At 51.2% G+C, this 14,519-nt stretch overlaps 2 protein-coding genes across 2 annotated transcripts; one reads left to right on the top strand and one right to left on the bottom strand.

Moving 5' to 3' along the window:
* The first annotated feature begins 1,722 nt into the window (after window positions 1-1,722).
* Window positions 1,723-7,359, top strand: dync1i2b (dynein, cytoplasmic 1, intermediate chain 2b). The gene is made up of 17 exons (XM_068749015.1): window positions 1,723-1,777; window positions 2,398-2,506; window positions 2,592-2,724; window positions 3,103-3,238; window positions 3,693-3,755; window positions 3,939-4,066; window positions 4,146-4,235; window positions 4,335-4,497; window positions 4,583-4,682; window positions 4,771-4,896; window positions 4,976-5,122; window positions 5,218-5,331; window positions 5,420-5,553; window positions 5,636-5,780; window positions 5,856-5,996; window positions 6,061-6,186; window positions 6,270-7,359. Exons 2-17 carry the CDS (start codon window positions 2,399-2,401, stop codon window positions 6,369-6,371), a joined length of 1,956 nt encoding a protein of 651 aa, XP_068605116.1. The 5' UTR covers window positions 1,723-1,777; window position 2,398; the 3' UTR covers window positions 6,372-7,359.
* Window positions 7,356-13,590, bottom strand: slc25a12 (solute carrier family 25 member 12). Its single transcript, XM_068749016.1, has 18 exons — window positions 13,555-13,590; window positions 12,843-12,896; window positions 12,023-12,168; window positions 11,611-11,726; window positions 11,165-11,304; window positions 10,854-11,000; window positions 10,527-10,665; window positions 10,328-10,421; window positions 10,108-10,192; window positions 9,946-10,027; window positions 9,710-9,868; window positions 9,497-9,549; window positions 9,288-9,368; window positions 8,927-9,067; window positions 8,705-8,843; window positions 8,455-8,613; window positions 8,286-8,376; window positions 7,356-8,196 (listed from the first exon to the last, which is right to left on the bottom strand). Exons 1-18 carry the CDS (start codon window positions 13,564-13,566, stop codon window positions 7,974-7,976), a joined length of 2,061 nt encoding a protein of 686 aa, XP_068605117.1. The 5' UTR covers window positions 13,567-13,590; the 3' UTR covers window positions 7,356-7,973.
* Window positions 13,591-14,519: the final 929 nt, after the last annotated feature.

Genomic DNA, 14,519 nt, shown 5'->3' with positions numbered 1-14,519 from the left:
AGTCTGGAAAAAAACAGGAAACAGCCACTGTGGAAACTGGAACCAAGGAGAATTGTATTCATTAAGTAGTGATACCTGGTGATTAACATTAACCGCTGCCTATTACACATAGGCTGAGTCAAGGTTCAACAAACCGGATATGTGGCCGGAGATACTCTCTGGAATCTAACATCGTATGCTTTCATAAAGTAAAAAGTCTGATACACAATGAACAAATCAAATTCACCCCGTCTGTCCCAATTTAGTGGAGGAGCAACAACACCTCTCGACATCCCATAATAAGAATTAAGGCTCTGCCTCATTCCACACATTCCACCGCACCAACAGCCACAGGTCATGGTAAAAGGGAGGGGTCGCTGTTTCGAAATGTTCATTTCTACGTTTCCGCTGAGGTTTGCTCGTCGTTAAATGCGTCTCAGATTTTGCCGCAGACCCCGGAGGGGCCGGTGACTGCTGCTGATCCAACACCGGACCCTTCCGCAGGTTCACCCCATGTCTCTCTCCCCTTACAACAGATGAATGGATGTAACATGCTGCTAATATTAGCACACAAACGAGAGGGCAGTCCTGTTTAACCAGATGCGTTTCATAATGGATCCTTTTGTCTTGTTCAGTCAGACAAAAGTCTCTCACAGTACAATGAGAGCGATTTATTCTGGTGAGCAAGAGTTCTGATTGGACTGATTAATCTGGACCAGCAGTCTCAGTAAATTAAATGAAAAATCAGGTTGGAACACAAAGTTTACTACTGGACCACTGGAAGTCATTTAAGCGGCTCCAGACGTCCCCCCCCCCCCCGGGAGCATAGATTGGGGACCATCGGTTTCAGATGCATTTTAACACAATGTCCCCGTGGGATAAAGACAGACACACACAGACACACATCTAGTAAAAGTTGTTAAAAGCTAAAGCGGGGACCAGAACGAATAACAGAGGACTTCTAGCTGTTCTGTTGACACACTTGTACCACCTGTCAAACTCCGGTTTAAGCTCCTCCTCTACCGATAAATGATCAAAACAGCATAACTAATCTAAGACAACGATTTAATCTTATTTTATATCTCTACAACATCTACTAAATTCACTTACGTTTTATTCTTTATTCCGGAATGATGCAAAAGAGACGCTAACGCGGTTCGCTACCGTCGAATGCTAACTAGCAAGCCAAGCTGCCAGACAGGTTGCCGTGTCGGCTAACTTCCGTTGTCAGCTCGCTGGTTAGCTGACACCGGCGGTAAGGATAATCCTGTGTGTCGCTGTTAACTACCCGAAGAACAAATAAAATGTTAGCAGCGACAGCTTGTACTACAACGCTGACAGGTCAACTACACAGGAACTACAAAACTTAGACGACGTCAAAGGAAATAGCCCGACAAGGCGGGCGTTTCCGGTATTGTTTCGTGCTGCCACCTGGTGGCCATCCAGACACATACATGTGTCTCATCATCACAAAATCTACAAATAGATTTTAATATACAAAAGCTACACAGATATAACAAAACATAATTGCGAAATTTAACAACAAACAAATAAACAAACAAACAGCGCACATGAAGAGATGAGCGACAATTGAGGAGTTTCAGCTTTCAGGCAGGGGGGGGCGCTAATGTCTCAGTTCAGTGGTTGTGGCGCCTACAGGTCAGGAGAAGAAGCCGCACCCAGCGAAGTGAACTATCTTCCAGCATCATCAGTGTTGTCACCGTCACCTCTAATCGGGAATTGAGGCGCAGGGAACGGGATTAAATCGTCAATTGTCAACTTGAACATCCGATATCAGGTATTTTACAGAGACTTTATCGCCGCGCTGCTTTTTTTAAAGGGTGAATAAACGGGACGGTCAAAGGCAGAAGAGCTCGGGCGTTGGTTCGCTCGCGATGCTTCCGTTACACAGCAAGGCCCCGCCGGGCGCCCCTGGAAGATTAGCATGCTAACGCGGCTAACATAGCAGCTAGTGTAGCCCTTGATAGATAATATAGGATTATAAAAAATGTATGACATGTTGTTTTAGTTGGTATAGAAACTTTTTGTGACGCAAAACGCTCATCAAATGATCGATTTATGATAAAGACATGGGTTGAAATCAGCTGGTTGTGATTGATGTTGGAGCATCTCGGTCGCAATGGACGTCAGCAGCATTATCGCAAATATGACGCGTTTATTTATCATCATTTAGGATGATTAGATTAGAAATACAACTAATGGAGTCATTATTAATTCCCCGGGTGTTCTGTAGAGCGGAATGAGACACGCTGTCGGTGAACTATGGCCCGAACAGGAGCTAAAGAAAGCATAAAGAGAATATTGTGATGATCAGCTGACTGGTGCTCTGACGTCAGCAGCAGGACACGCCCCGGGGGCGACCGTCGGAACTCACTGATGACGTGTCTTTTCCTTCAGTATGTCAGACAAGAGCGAGCTGAAGGCTGAACTCGAGAGGAAGAAGCAACGCATCGCCCAGATACGAGAGGAGAAGAAGAGAAAAGAAGAGGAGAAGAAGAGAAAGGATGCAAGTTCAAACGCCGCTAATTCCGCGTGCCACCGGAAGGCTCTAAGCCCACCGGCGTGTCTCTGACTTGTCCTGTGCTCTGCAGGGAGACCCAAAGCGTGGCGCCGAGGTCGGCGCCGGGTCTTCTGCTGCCCACGAAGACTCTGACCTGGAGAGGAAGAGGAGGGAGGCAGAGGCTCTGCTGCAGAGTGTCGGCATCACCCCGGACGTATCCCACGGTAACCGACGCGCGACACTCGCATGCGTCTGCGTCTCACCTTCACGTCTCGCCCTTTAATTCATTGTTTGCTCCATGCGTTTGCAATAAATGTCACTTTAAACGGACTTGATTTACATCTTTGCCCCGCCCCCACTTATGGGAACATTTTATTTGTACTGCTGTGCATGATCAAAACCAAACCTGAGCCAATTCTTTTCATTATCTCCCCCCCCCCCCCTGTCTGTCCTTCGTGTTTTACTCTCCTTACTGCATGCCTCCTCATTCAATCACTCCCTCGTCGACGCTCCATACATCACTTCATCTCTCACTCTCTCACTTCATCTCTCACTCTCTCACTCACTAAATGGCTTCATCACTAACACACATGCACCCACAGCTCAGGCCCTGAGGGTAGTAACAGAAGATACGTGTCTGTTTCACTACCTAGTCCCCGCCCCCATGTCTCCCTCCAACAAATCAGTGGGCAGTGATGCAGGAAGTCAAGATTCTGGAGACGGAAACGCAGGACCGAGGTCTGTGTGTGTGTGTGTGTGTGTGTGTGTGTCTGTGTGTGTGTGTGTGTGTCTGTGTGTGTCTGTGTCTGTGTGTGTGTGTGTGTGTGTGTGTGTGTGTGTGTCTGTGTGTGTCTGTGTCTGTGTGTGTGTGTGTGTTTGTGTCTGTGTGTGTGTGTGTGTGTGTGTGTTTGTGTGTGTGTGTGTGTGTGTGTGTTTGTGTGTGTGTGTGTGTGTGTGTGTGTGTGTGTGTCAGAAACATACTTGAATTCTGTAATGTCTCCTTTGTCCAGCAAGACGACGCTCCTGAATTAACGCACGCTCCACTCTTTTCTCTCTCCCGTTCTTCCTCTCCGTTTGCTGTCTTTCCCATCTTTCACACATCCCACGTGTCTCACCTTTTGTCTGTCCTCTGTCTTTCTGTCTGTTCTGTCTTTCTCTGACTAACACTGTCTGGTGGTTTGGCTGTAATAAGGACATTGCATTGGGATCCTGACCCTTCTACTCTGCAACTGCACTCCGACTCTGAGCTCATGGGGTACTCCTCCTCCTCCTCCTCCTCCTTCAGATTGTCTTTCTAGCTTTGTTTATTTTGATAGGTTTTCATCTTTGGTTTGTCTGAATGTTCTGTCTGTATATCAGTATTCGTGTCTCCACATGTAGCCTCTGCTTTGTACTAGCAAACCTATTTACCGCGCGTCTTTGTTTCCATGGCGTGTAGACGTGGAGCCGCGAGGCTGGGCATGTCCAAAGTGACCCAGGTGGACTTTGTCCCGAGGGAGATGGTGTCCTACTCTAAAGAAACGCAGACACCCACTGAGGCACCGACGCACGGCGATCAAAAAGCAGGTACAAACCGCTCAAAGGCCGGCTTCACAACCTTCTCGCCTTTCGGAATGAAAACCAAATCATATCCGCATGTTGCAAGACGATGAAGAGGACGAGGAGGCAGCGGCTCCCCCACCAGCAGAGGACGCTCGGGAAGAGAAGGATGGACAGGGCGACCAGCAGGAGGAGGGTAGGAACAGAAGATTGTTGCCGTGTCTGCATTACAGACACGCATTTTGGTCGTCTTCCCTTTTACGTGACTCGTCTGTCTGGATTTCGTTGCGATCAGATTCTCCCAAAGAGCTGACGGAAGAAGAGAAGCTGCAGCTCCTGCACTCGGAGGACTTCCTGTCGTTCTTCGACCGAGGCAGCAGAATCGTGGAGCGAGCGCTGGCCGAGCAGGCGGACGTCTGCTTCGACTACAGCGGCCGAGATGTGGAGGACAAGGAGGGGTGAGGCGCACGCCGGAACGCCGTGAGCGCGGATCCAAGCCGCGACGGTTCCAGAGGTGACGTTGTCCCGTCCCGCCTCTTTCAGGGACTTGCAGGCCGGAGCGAAGCTGGTTCTCAACAGACAGTTTGCAGATGAGCGCTGGACTAGAAACCGAGTGGTCACCTGTCTCGACTGGTCTCCTCAGGTGAGCCCGAACGCGCCGGTTCCCGACTCGCTCGTGAGCCTCGTCTTCACCTCGCCGCTGTGTAAAATGGCCGGCCTCTTCTTCGTAGTATCCAGAGCTGCTGGCGGCCTCGTATAACAACAACGAAGACGCTCCCCATGAGCCGGATGGAGTGGCGCTGGTCTGGAACATGAAGTATAAAAAGAACACACCTGAGTACATCTTCCACTGTCAGGTAAGGACAGACACCCCCCCCCCCCAAATAAAATACCTGATTTAAACATGTTTAAATTCTGCTGTTGTCCCTCATCCAGTCAGAAGTCATGTCTGCCGGGTTTGCTAAGTTTCACCCCAACCTGGTGGTGGGCGGGACATACTCTGGACAAATTGTCTTGTGGGACAACCGGAGCAACAAGCGCACCCCTGTTCAGAGGACCCCCCTGTCTGCGTCCGCTCACACAGTAATGCACGCTCGCCGTACATCCACACAGAGCATCTTCGTCCCGTTTTGGGTTCTAATGGCGCCCTGGCTCCGCCCCTCTGTTCCTGCGCGCAGCACCCGGTTTACTGTGTGAACGTGGTGGGAACCCAGAACGCCAACAACCTGATCAGCATCTCCACCGACGGGAAAATGTGCTCCTGGAGCCTGGACATGCTCTCCCAGCCTCAGGTACGTCGCCGCCGACGACGATGAGGCGGCGTAAACGCCGGTCGTCCTAACGACGCCCCCCCCCCCCCCCCCGCCGCGTTCCCTGCAGGACAGTCTGGAGCTGGTATTCAAACAGAGCAAAGCGGTGGCCGTCACCTCGATGGCGTTTCCCCTGGGCGACGTCAACAACTTCGTGGTGGGGAGCGAGGACGGCTCCGTGTACTCGGCGTGTCGCCACGGCAGGTGATGGATCCTCCCAGCCGGGATGCGAAGCGGCGGCGACTAGGAAGTGATCGCTTGTTGTCGTCGTGTGTTTGTGCGACAGCAAGGCGGGCATCACCGAGGTGTTCGAGGGCCACCACGGCCCGGTGACCGGGCTGAGCTGCCACAGCGCCGGCGGCCCGGTCGACTTCTCTCATCTCTTCATCTCCTCCTCTTTCGACTGGACCGTCAAACTCTGGAGCACGAAGGTGAGACTCTCGGTCGCGATTGGGCGACGCGTCCGTGGCGTCTTTTTAAGGATCTAAACGCTCGTTTGTCCGCAGAGCACCCGTCCGCTGTACTCGTTCGAGGACAGCTGCGACTACGTGTACGACGCGATGTGGTCGCCGACGCACCCGGCTCTGTTCGCTTGTGTGGACCTCGCCGGACGGCTGGACCTGTGGAACCTCAACAATGATACAGAAGTACGTTCACACACACACACGCACGATTCCGAGCCTTATGATTGTCTTGATGCTCTATTATTAGGTTCCCACGGCCAGCGTCTACGTGGAGGGGGCGCCGGCGCTGAACCGCGTGAGATGGGCTCACTCTGGTAAAGAGATCGCCACCGGGGACTCGGACGGACAGGTGCAGGTCTACGACGTAGGAGAGGTAAGGATGTCTTCGGTTCGCCACACGAACGGCTTTTTGGGTCCAGACATTCTCTGGAACGTTCCGCTCCCGTCTTTCTGCAGCAAATCTGCGTGCCCAAGGCCGACGAGTGGACGCGCTTCGTCAGGACGCTGGTGGAGATCAACGAGAACCGAGACGAAGCCGAGGAGCTGGCCAACGCCTGACGACGCGACGCCGACGCCACGCCCATAAAACACCACCTGACTCTGGCTCCACCCACTACACGGACTGGCCTGAGGAGACTTGCAGGGCTCGAGGCGACAGACCAAACGTGTGTTTGTTTTTGTGTCTTTTTGGCATTTTCGAGCACATTTTTAGGAAGTAGGAATATCTGGTGCGGAAGCAATCGCTCGGAATCCACAGTTTGAAGATGGAAGTTCATCTGACGGGAACTAAAGACGTGGAGGTAGATTCTTCTACCTTCGATTGCATCCTCAGGCCTCCAAGGATCTGCTCTTCTCCTGAGGCCACGACTCAGTTCTCCTTTTTAAAATATGCAAATCTTTCTACCTGCACCTTTTTTTATTTTTACCATTTCAGTGTTTTTACTCATTACTTTCCGGACATTCTTGTGCACATGCTAACTACGTCCCAAAGCGCAGGGAACAGACCTCTTTCTGACCAAATCCTGCTAACACGCTATTCCGCGCTCGCTGCGGGTCTTTATTATATTTTAACCACTACAATATTTAATATTTATTCTGTCTGTTGCACTTATTTAAATATTTTTGCGTCTTGTTTAAGAAGTGCTGCTCCGTGCTAAAGTGCTCTCCATTCCTAAGTTGGGAACTCCGAGGTTTCCACAAGGCGGGAAACAGTTGCTGTATTTGCCTTGAATTTACTGAAGCTAGTTTTTTCCTGCAAAGGTTGTTTTGTAATTACTAATGAAACTTCCTGACTCGCCCTCTTGAAGAGGATCTAGAAACTAAGGTGACACATGGAGGTCGAACCTCAAACGTGAACCGTATTTCCCAACTTTCCTTTTTCCATCCAATTCTTCCTTCATTCCAGGAAGCAGCGTTCCTCATCCCGCTGGTAAATAAAGCATCTTAAATCTGCACCCGTGTTTGATACGACACGGCCGGGACCAGCATCCTGTTCCTGTCAGTGGCTGAACGTTTTCCAGAATAAATCTGAGAACATTCTGTTCAAATTAAAACCATATGGATGATTTATTTCAGTAACATACAATTATTAAATTCAGATAATTAATTCATAAATTTCTGCTCATAACTTGAACAGTTTGTGTTTCATCAGGTTCTCGGCGCCGCTGTAACATTACAGTCGCTGAAAAATTATACAATATGCACAGTACTCCGCCCCTTCTCTAAGGACCAATCAAACGGAAGCCCCAGACACACACACACACACCGCACTGACCGATCTCATATCTACGTCTGCCGTCCAATCAGAGAAGTCCTACACTCACTGAGTATCAGAGAGAATAAAATCATACCAGCTAGCCTAAGAGAGCGAGAAAGAAAAGAAAGATGGCTGAAGCTTAGTTTCATACAGATGAAGAAAAGCGATGGCGGTGGCAGGAGCGAGCAGCCACTGAGGATACGACACAGTCATTGCTCTGGTTCCGTCGGATGTCGGCCCGGGGACGAGTGGAGCGCTCCCTCGCCGTGGGGAGGGTCGCCGGCTGGTGTTTCTCGTCCCTAAATTGACGGCGCCTACTTGTGGAGTGTTTGAACTGTATCTCCAGTGTCTGGCTCCTGGCGGAGGAAGAAAGGGATGGCAAGGTGAGGTGGAGGTTCGGGCCTCTACGAGTCCTGAGCCGGCGTGGCCGCCGCCGCCGCCGCCGCCTCTGGGTGATGTATGGAAGCCACTCCGGACGACTTGAACTTGGGAAGGTGCAGGCCAAATTTGTTCTCCACTCCGGCAAAGGTGGCTGCGGCCAGACGGTAGCCTCCCACGTGGTCCGCGTTGACGGGAGGAAGCTCTGAAATGTGAGACTTGAGGGTGGGTGCTGAACCGGACGGACGACTGCGGAAAGGAGAGACGGAGGAACAATCAGGACACGAATGGAGCAGCATGCCCCCCCCCCCGCCCCGTCCCTCTTTAAATGAACTTACTGTCCTCCAAAGTCGACGTAGAACCACCGCTGCAAGAGCTCGTAGGTCACGAGCGTCACGCCGAACTGCGGGGAGGACCTGCACATGCGAGCTGCAGAGGACAGACGGGGTTTTAACGCGACGTCCGCGCAAACGCGGCCTCAGATTGGAAATGCATTCGAGAGCGTACCTCCAGCTCCCTTCCACAAGGCCCTGAACCCTTCCTCTCTCAGGACCTTCCTGAAGCAATCGATAACACCCGAGTAAGTGGTCTGTCCCGCCCTCGCCGCAACTTGCAGACGCGTCTTCACCACGTCGGCGGGCGTGACCAGGGAGGCCGCGGGGATACCTGGGAAGTCGCAAAGATGGGAGTCAGACGACGGCGGCCGTCTCTCCCGCTACTTCCTGCGGCGCAGCACAGACGCCACGCTGTCCCTTACCTGCGATGGCTCCAGCCGTCAGGAGCTGCAGCGGTCCCAGCCTGCCTTGTTCGTCAGCAAAATACGTCTTGAGGTGGGCGTAGGCGGGGAAATAGATTGCCGAGAAGGGGATGTCTCTCAGGAAACAAGCTTTAGCGCCCTGCACGGTCACACGAGGAAAACGGTTGTGAGCGAGGCGTCGTGGCTCACGGCGGGAGCCGCGTCGCGCTCGGAACAAGCTACCTTGTAGAGGCCGAAGAATCCCAGGTCACGGACCACGCTGAGCGCGCTGACCCGGGGTCCAGTGGTGATCTCTCCTGCCACCTGCAGGCGAATCTTCACGATCTCCAGAGGATTGGTGAAGATCACCTGAGAGGCTCCGGCCTGTATCGATGGGGGGGGGGGGGGGAAAGAGGAGTTCACAAAGTTTCAGGAAGGAGTCACTGGATGGAAGCGAAGGCTAAAGAGAAGTTTAGAAAAATCCATTTCTCTGGATGCTGATGTTTCCTAAAATCCTATTGTATCTGGAGCTCCAAGCAAATTAACACAACAGACAGACAACCTTTTACACCTGGGGGGGGACAGAGGGTGGGGGGACACTTACACAACCACCGGCAATAATCTCGGCATACAACGGCATTGTGTCGCCTTTCCCCATGAACTTGTCTCTTACGAAGTCGTTCACCTGAGGAGCACAGAGAGGAACCCTGAGACCCGAAGGGGCGCCTGCAACGTCGAGCAATCCTCCCGATATATATCCAAACATTCACGAGCAGAGCGAGCACGAGTCGGACATGAGGAGGGGGGACTCACTGTGAGCTTGATGGCCTTCTCGGGGGCCACGCCGATGATCTGTGGAACCAGACCTGTGGGGGAAACATCATACACGACATCAGAGGACGGTTGTCTCTGCACATTTGGCTGCCTGATTTATGCTAATGCTGAAACGGCCATGGTGGGGCGAGTAAAGGAAGAGGAACGTGACCGGAGGCGGGACGCGAGGCGGGCTTTAACTTCCTGGCTCACCTCGGTAGAAGCCGAAGACGCCCTCGTAGCGGAGAACCTTCTTAGCGCAGTCGAAGCTGTTCTTGTACATCAGCTCTCCAACAAAGGAACCCGTGGACCTCTGGTTCTGCATCCGGGTCTTCACCAAGTCGATGGGGTACACGGCCGTCGCTCCCGTCGCTACGGAAACCACACAATAAAACTCAGGCTCTCTCGTCGGAGGCTTGCGGCGCCATCTCCTCCGCGGGACGACTCACCTCCGGCGACGGAGCCCAGCATGAACCTGTAGGCCGACTCGGCAGCCTGGAGCCACACGGGTCTGTCGGTGTCCCCGTGGGTCTGTGGGGGGGGGGGGGGAATCACTCATGAGACTACGGCGGATTTACTTTATCTGATCCCTCCACCTTACATTGACTTACCTGTCTTTGGGATTCCGCCAGATGGTGGGGGAGAGATCCTTCCTCTAACGGCGCTATCCTCTCAATGTCGTTGAGATTCAGACGCCTGGGAACACAGATGGTTCACTCCACTGTTACTCACGTCACTGGCATAGAGATCGGCTCACGTTGCAGCAGATATCACTCCGTGTGGGATTTTAAGGATTTGGGGCTGGACGGACTACCATTCGGGCGTTTTTACCCCGTGGAAGAGTGCAGGCCCGACAGCTGGTACAGGATGTCGATTTCCATGGGGGTGATCTGACCAAACTTGTTGGCAGCGTGAACAAACTCCTCTGCAGAAAGAGAGATAGGAGACCGACCTTGTAGAACAACATGGACGGACACACACACACACACACACACACGCGCGTCACCGAAATGTGACGATCTCTGCGCACCTTTGGTCACGAGTGTGTCCTTCCGCGTGCCGGCCACTGTGCTGTAGATCTTCCGGATCAGCTCCATGTTGTTCAGGAGAGAGTTGAAGGCATTGAAGTAGGAGAAGCTGACCATGTGGGAAGTGCTGCCGCCGGCGGCCTGCGGAGCAAACGCAACGTCAGGCCTCGCCGAGCGGCGTCGGGCATTACGGTGGGCGCGTGAGAAAAACGCCGAGCACAGCTCAAAAGATGATTAAACTCGGGAACCAGTAAAGCCCAGGTTGAATCAGACAAGAGTTAGCTTCCAGCTGTGAGCGTGGCTCACACACACACACACACAGCGCTCACCGAGACAAGGTTCTCCTCAACAAAAGGCGTGAGCATGTGATGTCTGATGGTGGCCATAATGTCGCTGAAGTCCATGGCAGAGATGGCGCCATTCTTCCCTTTGTCCTTCTGGGCGAATGCCTGGCGAGCGTGTTCCAACTGCAGCTCCTGAAAAAGAAAACACGACACCGCAAGGCCGAGTAGAATCTATATATATATATATATGTGTGATCTAGTAAAGGCCAAGTAGAATCTATATATATATATATATATATGTGTGTGATCTAGTAAAGGGCGAGTTGAAAGCCGATCTGCGCGTTTAACTGCCGTACCTGCAGGAACTGGGTGAACTCGAGGTAACTGAGCTGCTTCTTATTGTCGTGCCCAAAGTGCAGACGGATGAATTCACAGTTCCAGTTGAAGGGGATGTGGTGGTGCACCGTGGTCTGGCCGAAGATGTCCCGCACATTCTCTGCAGCACGGGAACAGAGCGCCGTCACGTTAAAGCTGTACATGCGTGGACAGAAGTCAGAAGGAGGGCAGCAAGGCGAGCAAACAAACAAAAAAAAAACATGGCTTCAAAGCACCGTGATTAAAGTCGCGCTTCATTGTGTTTGCACTTTACATGCCTCGTAAACATGACAAATAGAGAGTCCCGTCTTTCTCCCCTTCTAACCTCGAAGGCTGCACTTCAAACAGCAATGGCCCCAGCGTGTGCGAGCGCTGCGCTATATTTAGAGTGAAATGAGATTGAAATCATGTGAGCGTTCTTTCGTACCGAAGGAAATGGTTCCAGTTCCGGTCTTGTCGAACAGCTGGAAGGCTACGATGAAGAGGGTGTCAGGCGCACACAACACCGACTCGAAGGCGAGAAACTCCTGGAACGAGATGAGCCTGCCGACGCGGGCGTAAACGCACGACAGGAAAAATACAGTAAAAGGTCATCTGTTAGACAGCAGCAACTCAGCCAATCCAGATCCCACAGCGCCGCTCAGATAAACGTTCTGATCCCTAAACAGACCAACGCACACGTTACCTCATAAACAAACAGTATCCAGCGCTGGCGTCTCTTATCTTATCTTTATGCGCCTACAGCAGCATGTATTGATCACTCAAACTGTCGATCAGTGATAATAATCGTTGTGCGTGTGTGTGTGTGTGTGTGCGTGCGCGTGTGCGTGCGTGCGTACCCGTCCTTCGTGGTGTCGGCCACAGCAGCGATGAGCTGAACGGTTTTGGGGTTGTGGTGAATCTGGGTGTGCAGTCCGAGGTATGTTTGGACAAAGTCTCCTGGGGTCATGAACTTCTCTCCATCCTTGTCCACCACGCTGGCGTACTGAGAGGAGAAGCAAACAACAACAACAACAACAACAACAGCAACAACTTTGTTAGCGTTAGCTTGTTGTGGAGCAGCTCTGTGACCTTTTACCGAGCTGCACAGGTGATCGCTGCTGCAGCTCGATGGCCAGGCCTGTGCACGGGAGCATGTGCTTCGGCTTTCGTTCATTATTAAATGGTCCTTTAAGCCCAATTCCTCTCTTGACCGAGACATCCAGCCTTTAAAGCGGCGAGTTTCTCACTCTTCTTCTACAACCATATTCCCTGAACGCGCCACGGCAAATAAAAAAGCGAACAGAGACTATGAAAAGCAGACGTTGCACGGAAGAAAAAATAAACCACAAGAAAAACTGTCCACTCAGCAAACATGAAGAAAAACTACATTAAAGACTCAACCTCCGTCCCATGAAACAACCTTTTCAAGGGTTCAACAACAACAACAACAGCAGCAGCAGCAGCAGCAGCAGCAGCAGTCTGTGCTGGAGCTTCCGCTGCAGCTAGCATGGAATGAAAACCTCATGACAAGCCTTAACCAGCTTATTAATCAGGTCAACACAGTTGCCTTTAACTCTGCAAAATAACAGAACGCATTACTTTGTTTCACTCTGCCTGCATAATGAGTCGCTGATTAAATAGACATTTCATTTGGATAAAGATCTGAGAGAGATTTACCTTCTGGAAGATTGTTTTCAGCTCATTTGGATCCCCGCGTTTGGTAGATTGCACCTAAAACAAAAACAAAAAAAAGCACAATGACAAACACACAACCAGGAGGTTGCTCGACGATGCTAGTGTGTGTTTGCGCGTTACTGCACAAGGTGAAGGCAAAACAAGACGCTTGGTTCAAGTCTCCTTGAGAAGACAGCTGCACAAACCGCTATAACGGGCCTGGCACACAACCAGGAAGTTGCTATTTTGGCAAACCTTCACCATAAACTAGTTGGGCCGCTAGCTAAACGCGTCCTTTAGCATCACAACGTAAACGTAAACTCAAAGTTACGTTCGAAAATGTTAATTCGCCGGCTAGCATAGAGCAAAACACGCAAGGAATAGGACGCGAACCCGCCGCAATGACACCTTCATATCTCCAGAAAACGAATCCGACTGGCCGTGGCGAGATCAGACTGGAGCTGGCGTTATTGATTTTCTCACTAGTAGCAATCAGGATCCGATAGCTGTGTTTAGCATTATGTTGTCTCATCAAGGCCACCGGGGGGGCGGCCGGCTAGCCCCACTGATGCTACCGCCACATCAGAGCCGCCATGCCCGAAAGGGACCGAGCGAACCCGAGGCTCCACGGTGCATGCACGGGAAAAGATAAATAAAACCACGCAGAAGACGCGGTAAAATAAGAGATCGTTAAGAGAAGCGATGCCGAAGTCACCTTGACCGCCATGCTGGTTTGACGTCACGTCACAGTGAGCGCGAGTGGGGGCGCGCGGCGCGCGCGGCGTAAGCCATCATCGGAAGTGGTCTGGTCTCGAGACGCACACGAAAAGCGCGTGGCCTTTCAGAAAAAAATAAAAATAAATAGTTATAACAGCATGTCCGGTCACTCAAATGCAGCCATCAGTGTATTTAATAATGATTATATTTAATGATTATTTGTAATGATGAAGGGATCTCTCTCTCTCTCGCTCTCTCTCTCTCTCTCGCTCTCTCTCTCTCTCTCTCTCTCTCTCTCTCTCTCACACACACACACACACACACACACACACACACACACACACACACACGTCCATAGTGCGGTGACAACGTCAGGTGAGACAACAAGAGAAAAGGTGTGTCCCCGGCCCCGCCCTCAAATGGGCTCATAGTGGCTCGTTTCGCAATGACAGCTCTAGAGCCCCTAAAACGTGCCACGTGGACACGACATTTCACTTTTAACTCATTCAATGCCATTAACGTCTAAATACGTTTTTTTTTTTAATAACCCAAACATCCACTGCCAACCCTGACAGTGAAAGCTGCCTCGCTGCAGAGAACATAGAAGGAATATTCTGTGTGATTTTGGAATAAAAACTGAATCACTCAGCAGAGAGCAGAGCTGGAAATGGCTGGCACTCAATGAGTTAAATATTCCTGGCAGGCAAAGATGTTGCCTTTAATACAACAAGCTGCTAATGTAATCTACTTAGATAGGTGACTTAGTTTAAACAGTTGTAATGAGTTACAGCCAGCAGCATTGTCCCTGAAAAGACTTATTTATAATCATCGGACCAGTGTTTGCCCTTTACTAAATAATAAGTATAATGAAAAATAAATAACTTCAGGTATTAGCAGCATCCAAATTATATGAAAACTACAAGCAAACTACATGTCAGCTACCTACATGGCGGGCAAGCTCCC

Source organism: Brachionichthys hirsutus, chromosome 15, assembly GCF_040956055.1.
Source record: "Brachionichthys hirsutus isolate HB-005 chromosome 15, CSIRO-AGI_Bhir_v1, whole genome shotgun sequence".
Taxonomy (NCBI): Eukaryota; Metazoa; Chordata; class Actinopteri; order Lophiiformes; family Brachionichthyidae; genus Brachionichthys; species Brachionichthys hirsutus.
Note: the sequence above shows the minus strand (reverse complement) of the source record. Positions and strands in the feature narration are given on the sequence as shown.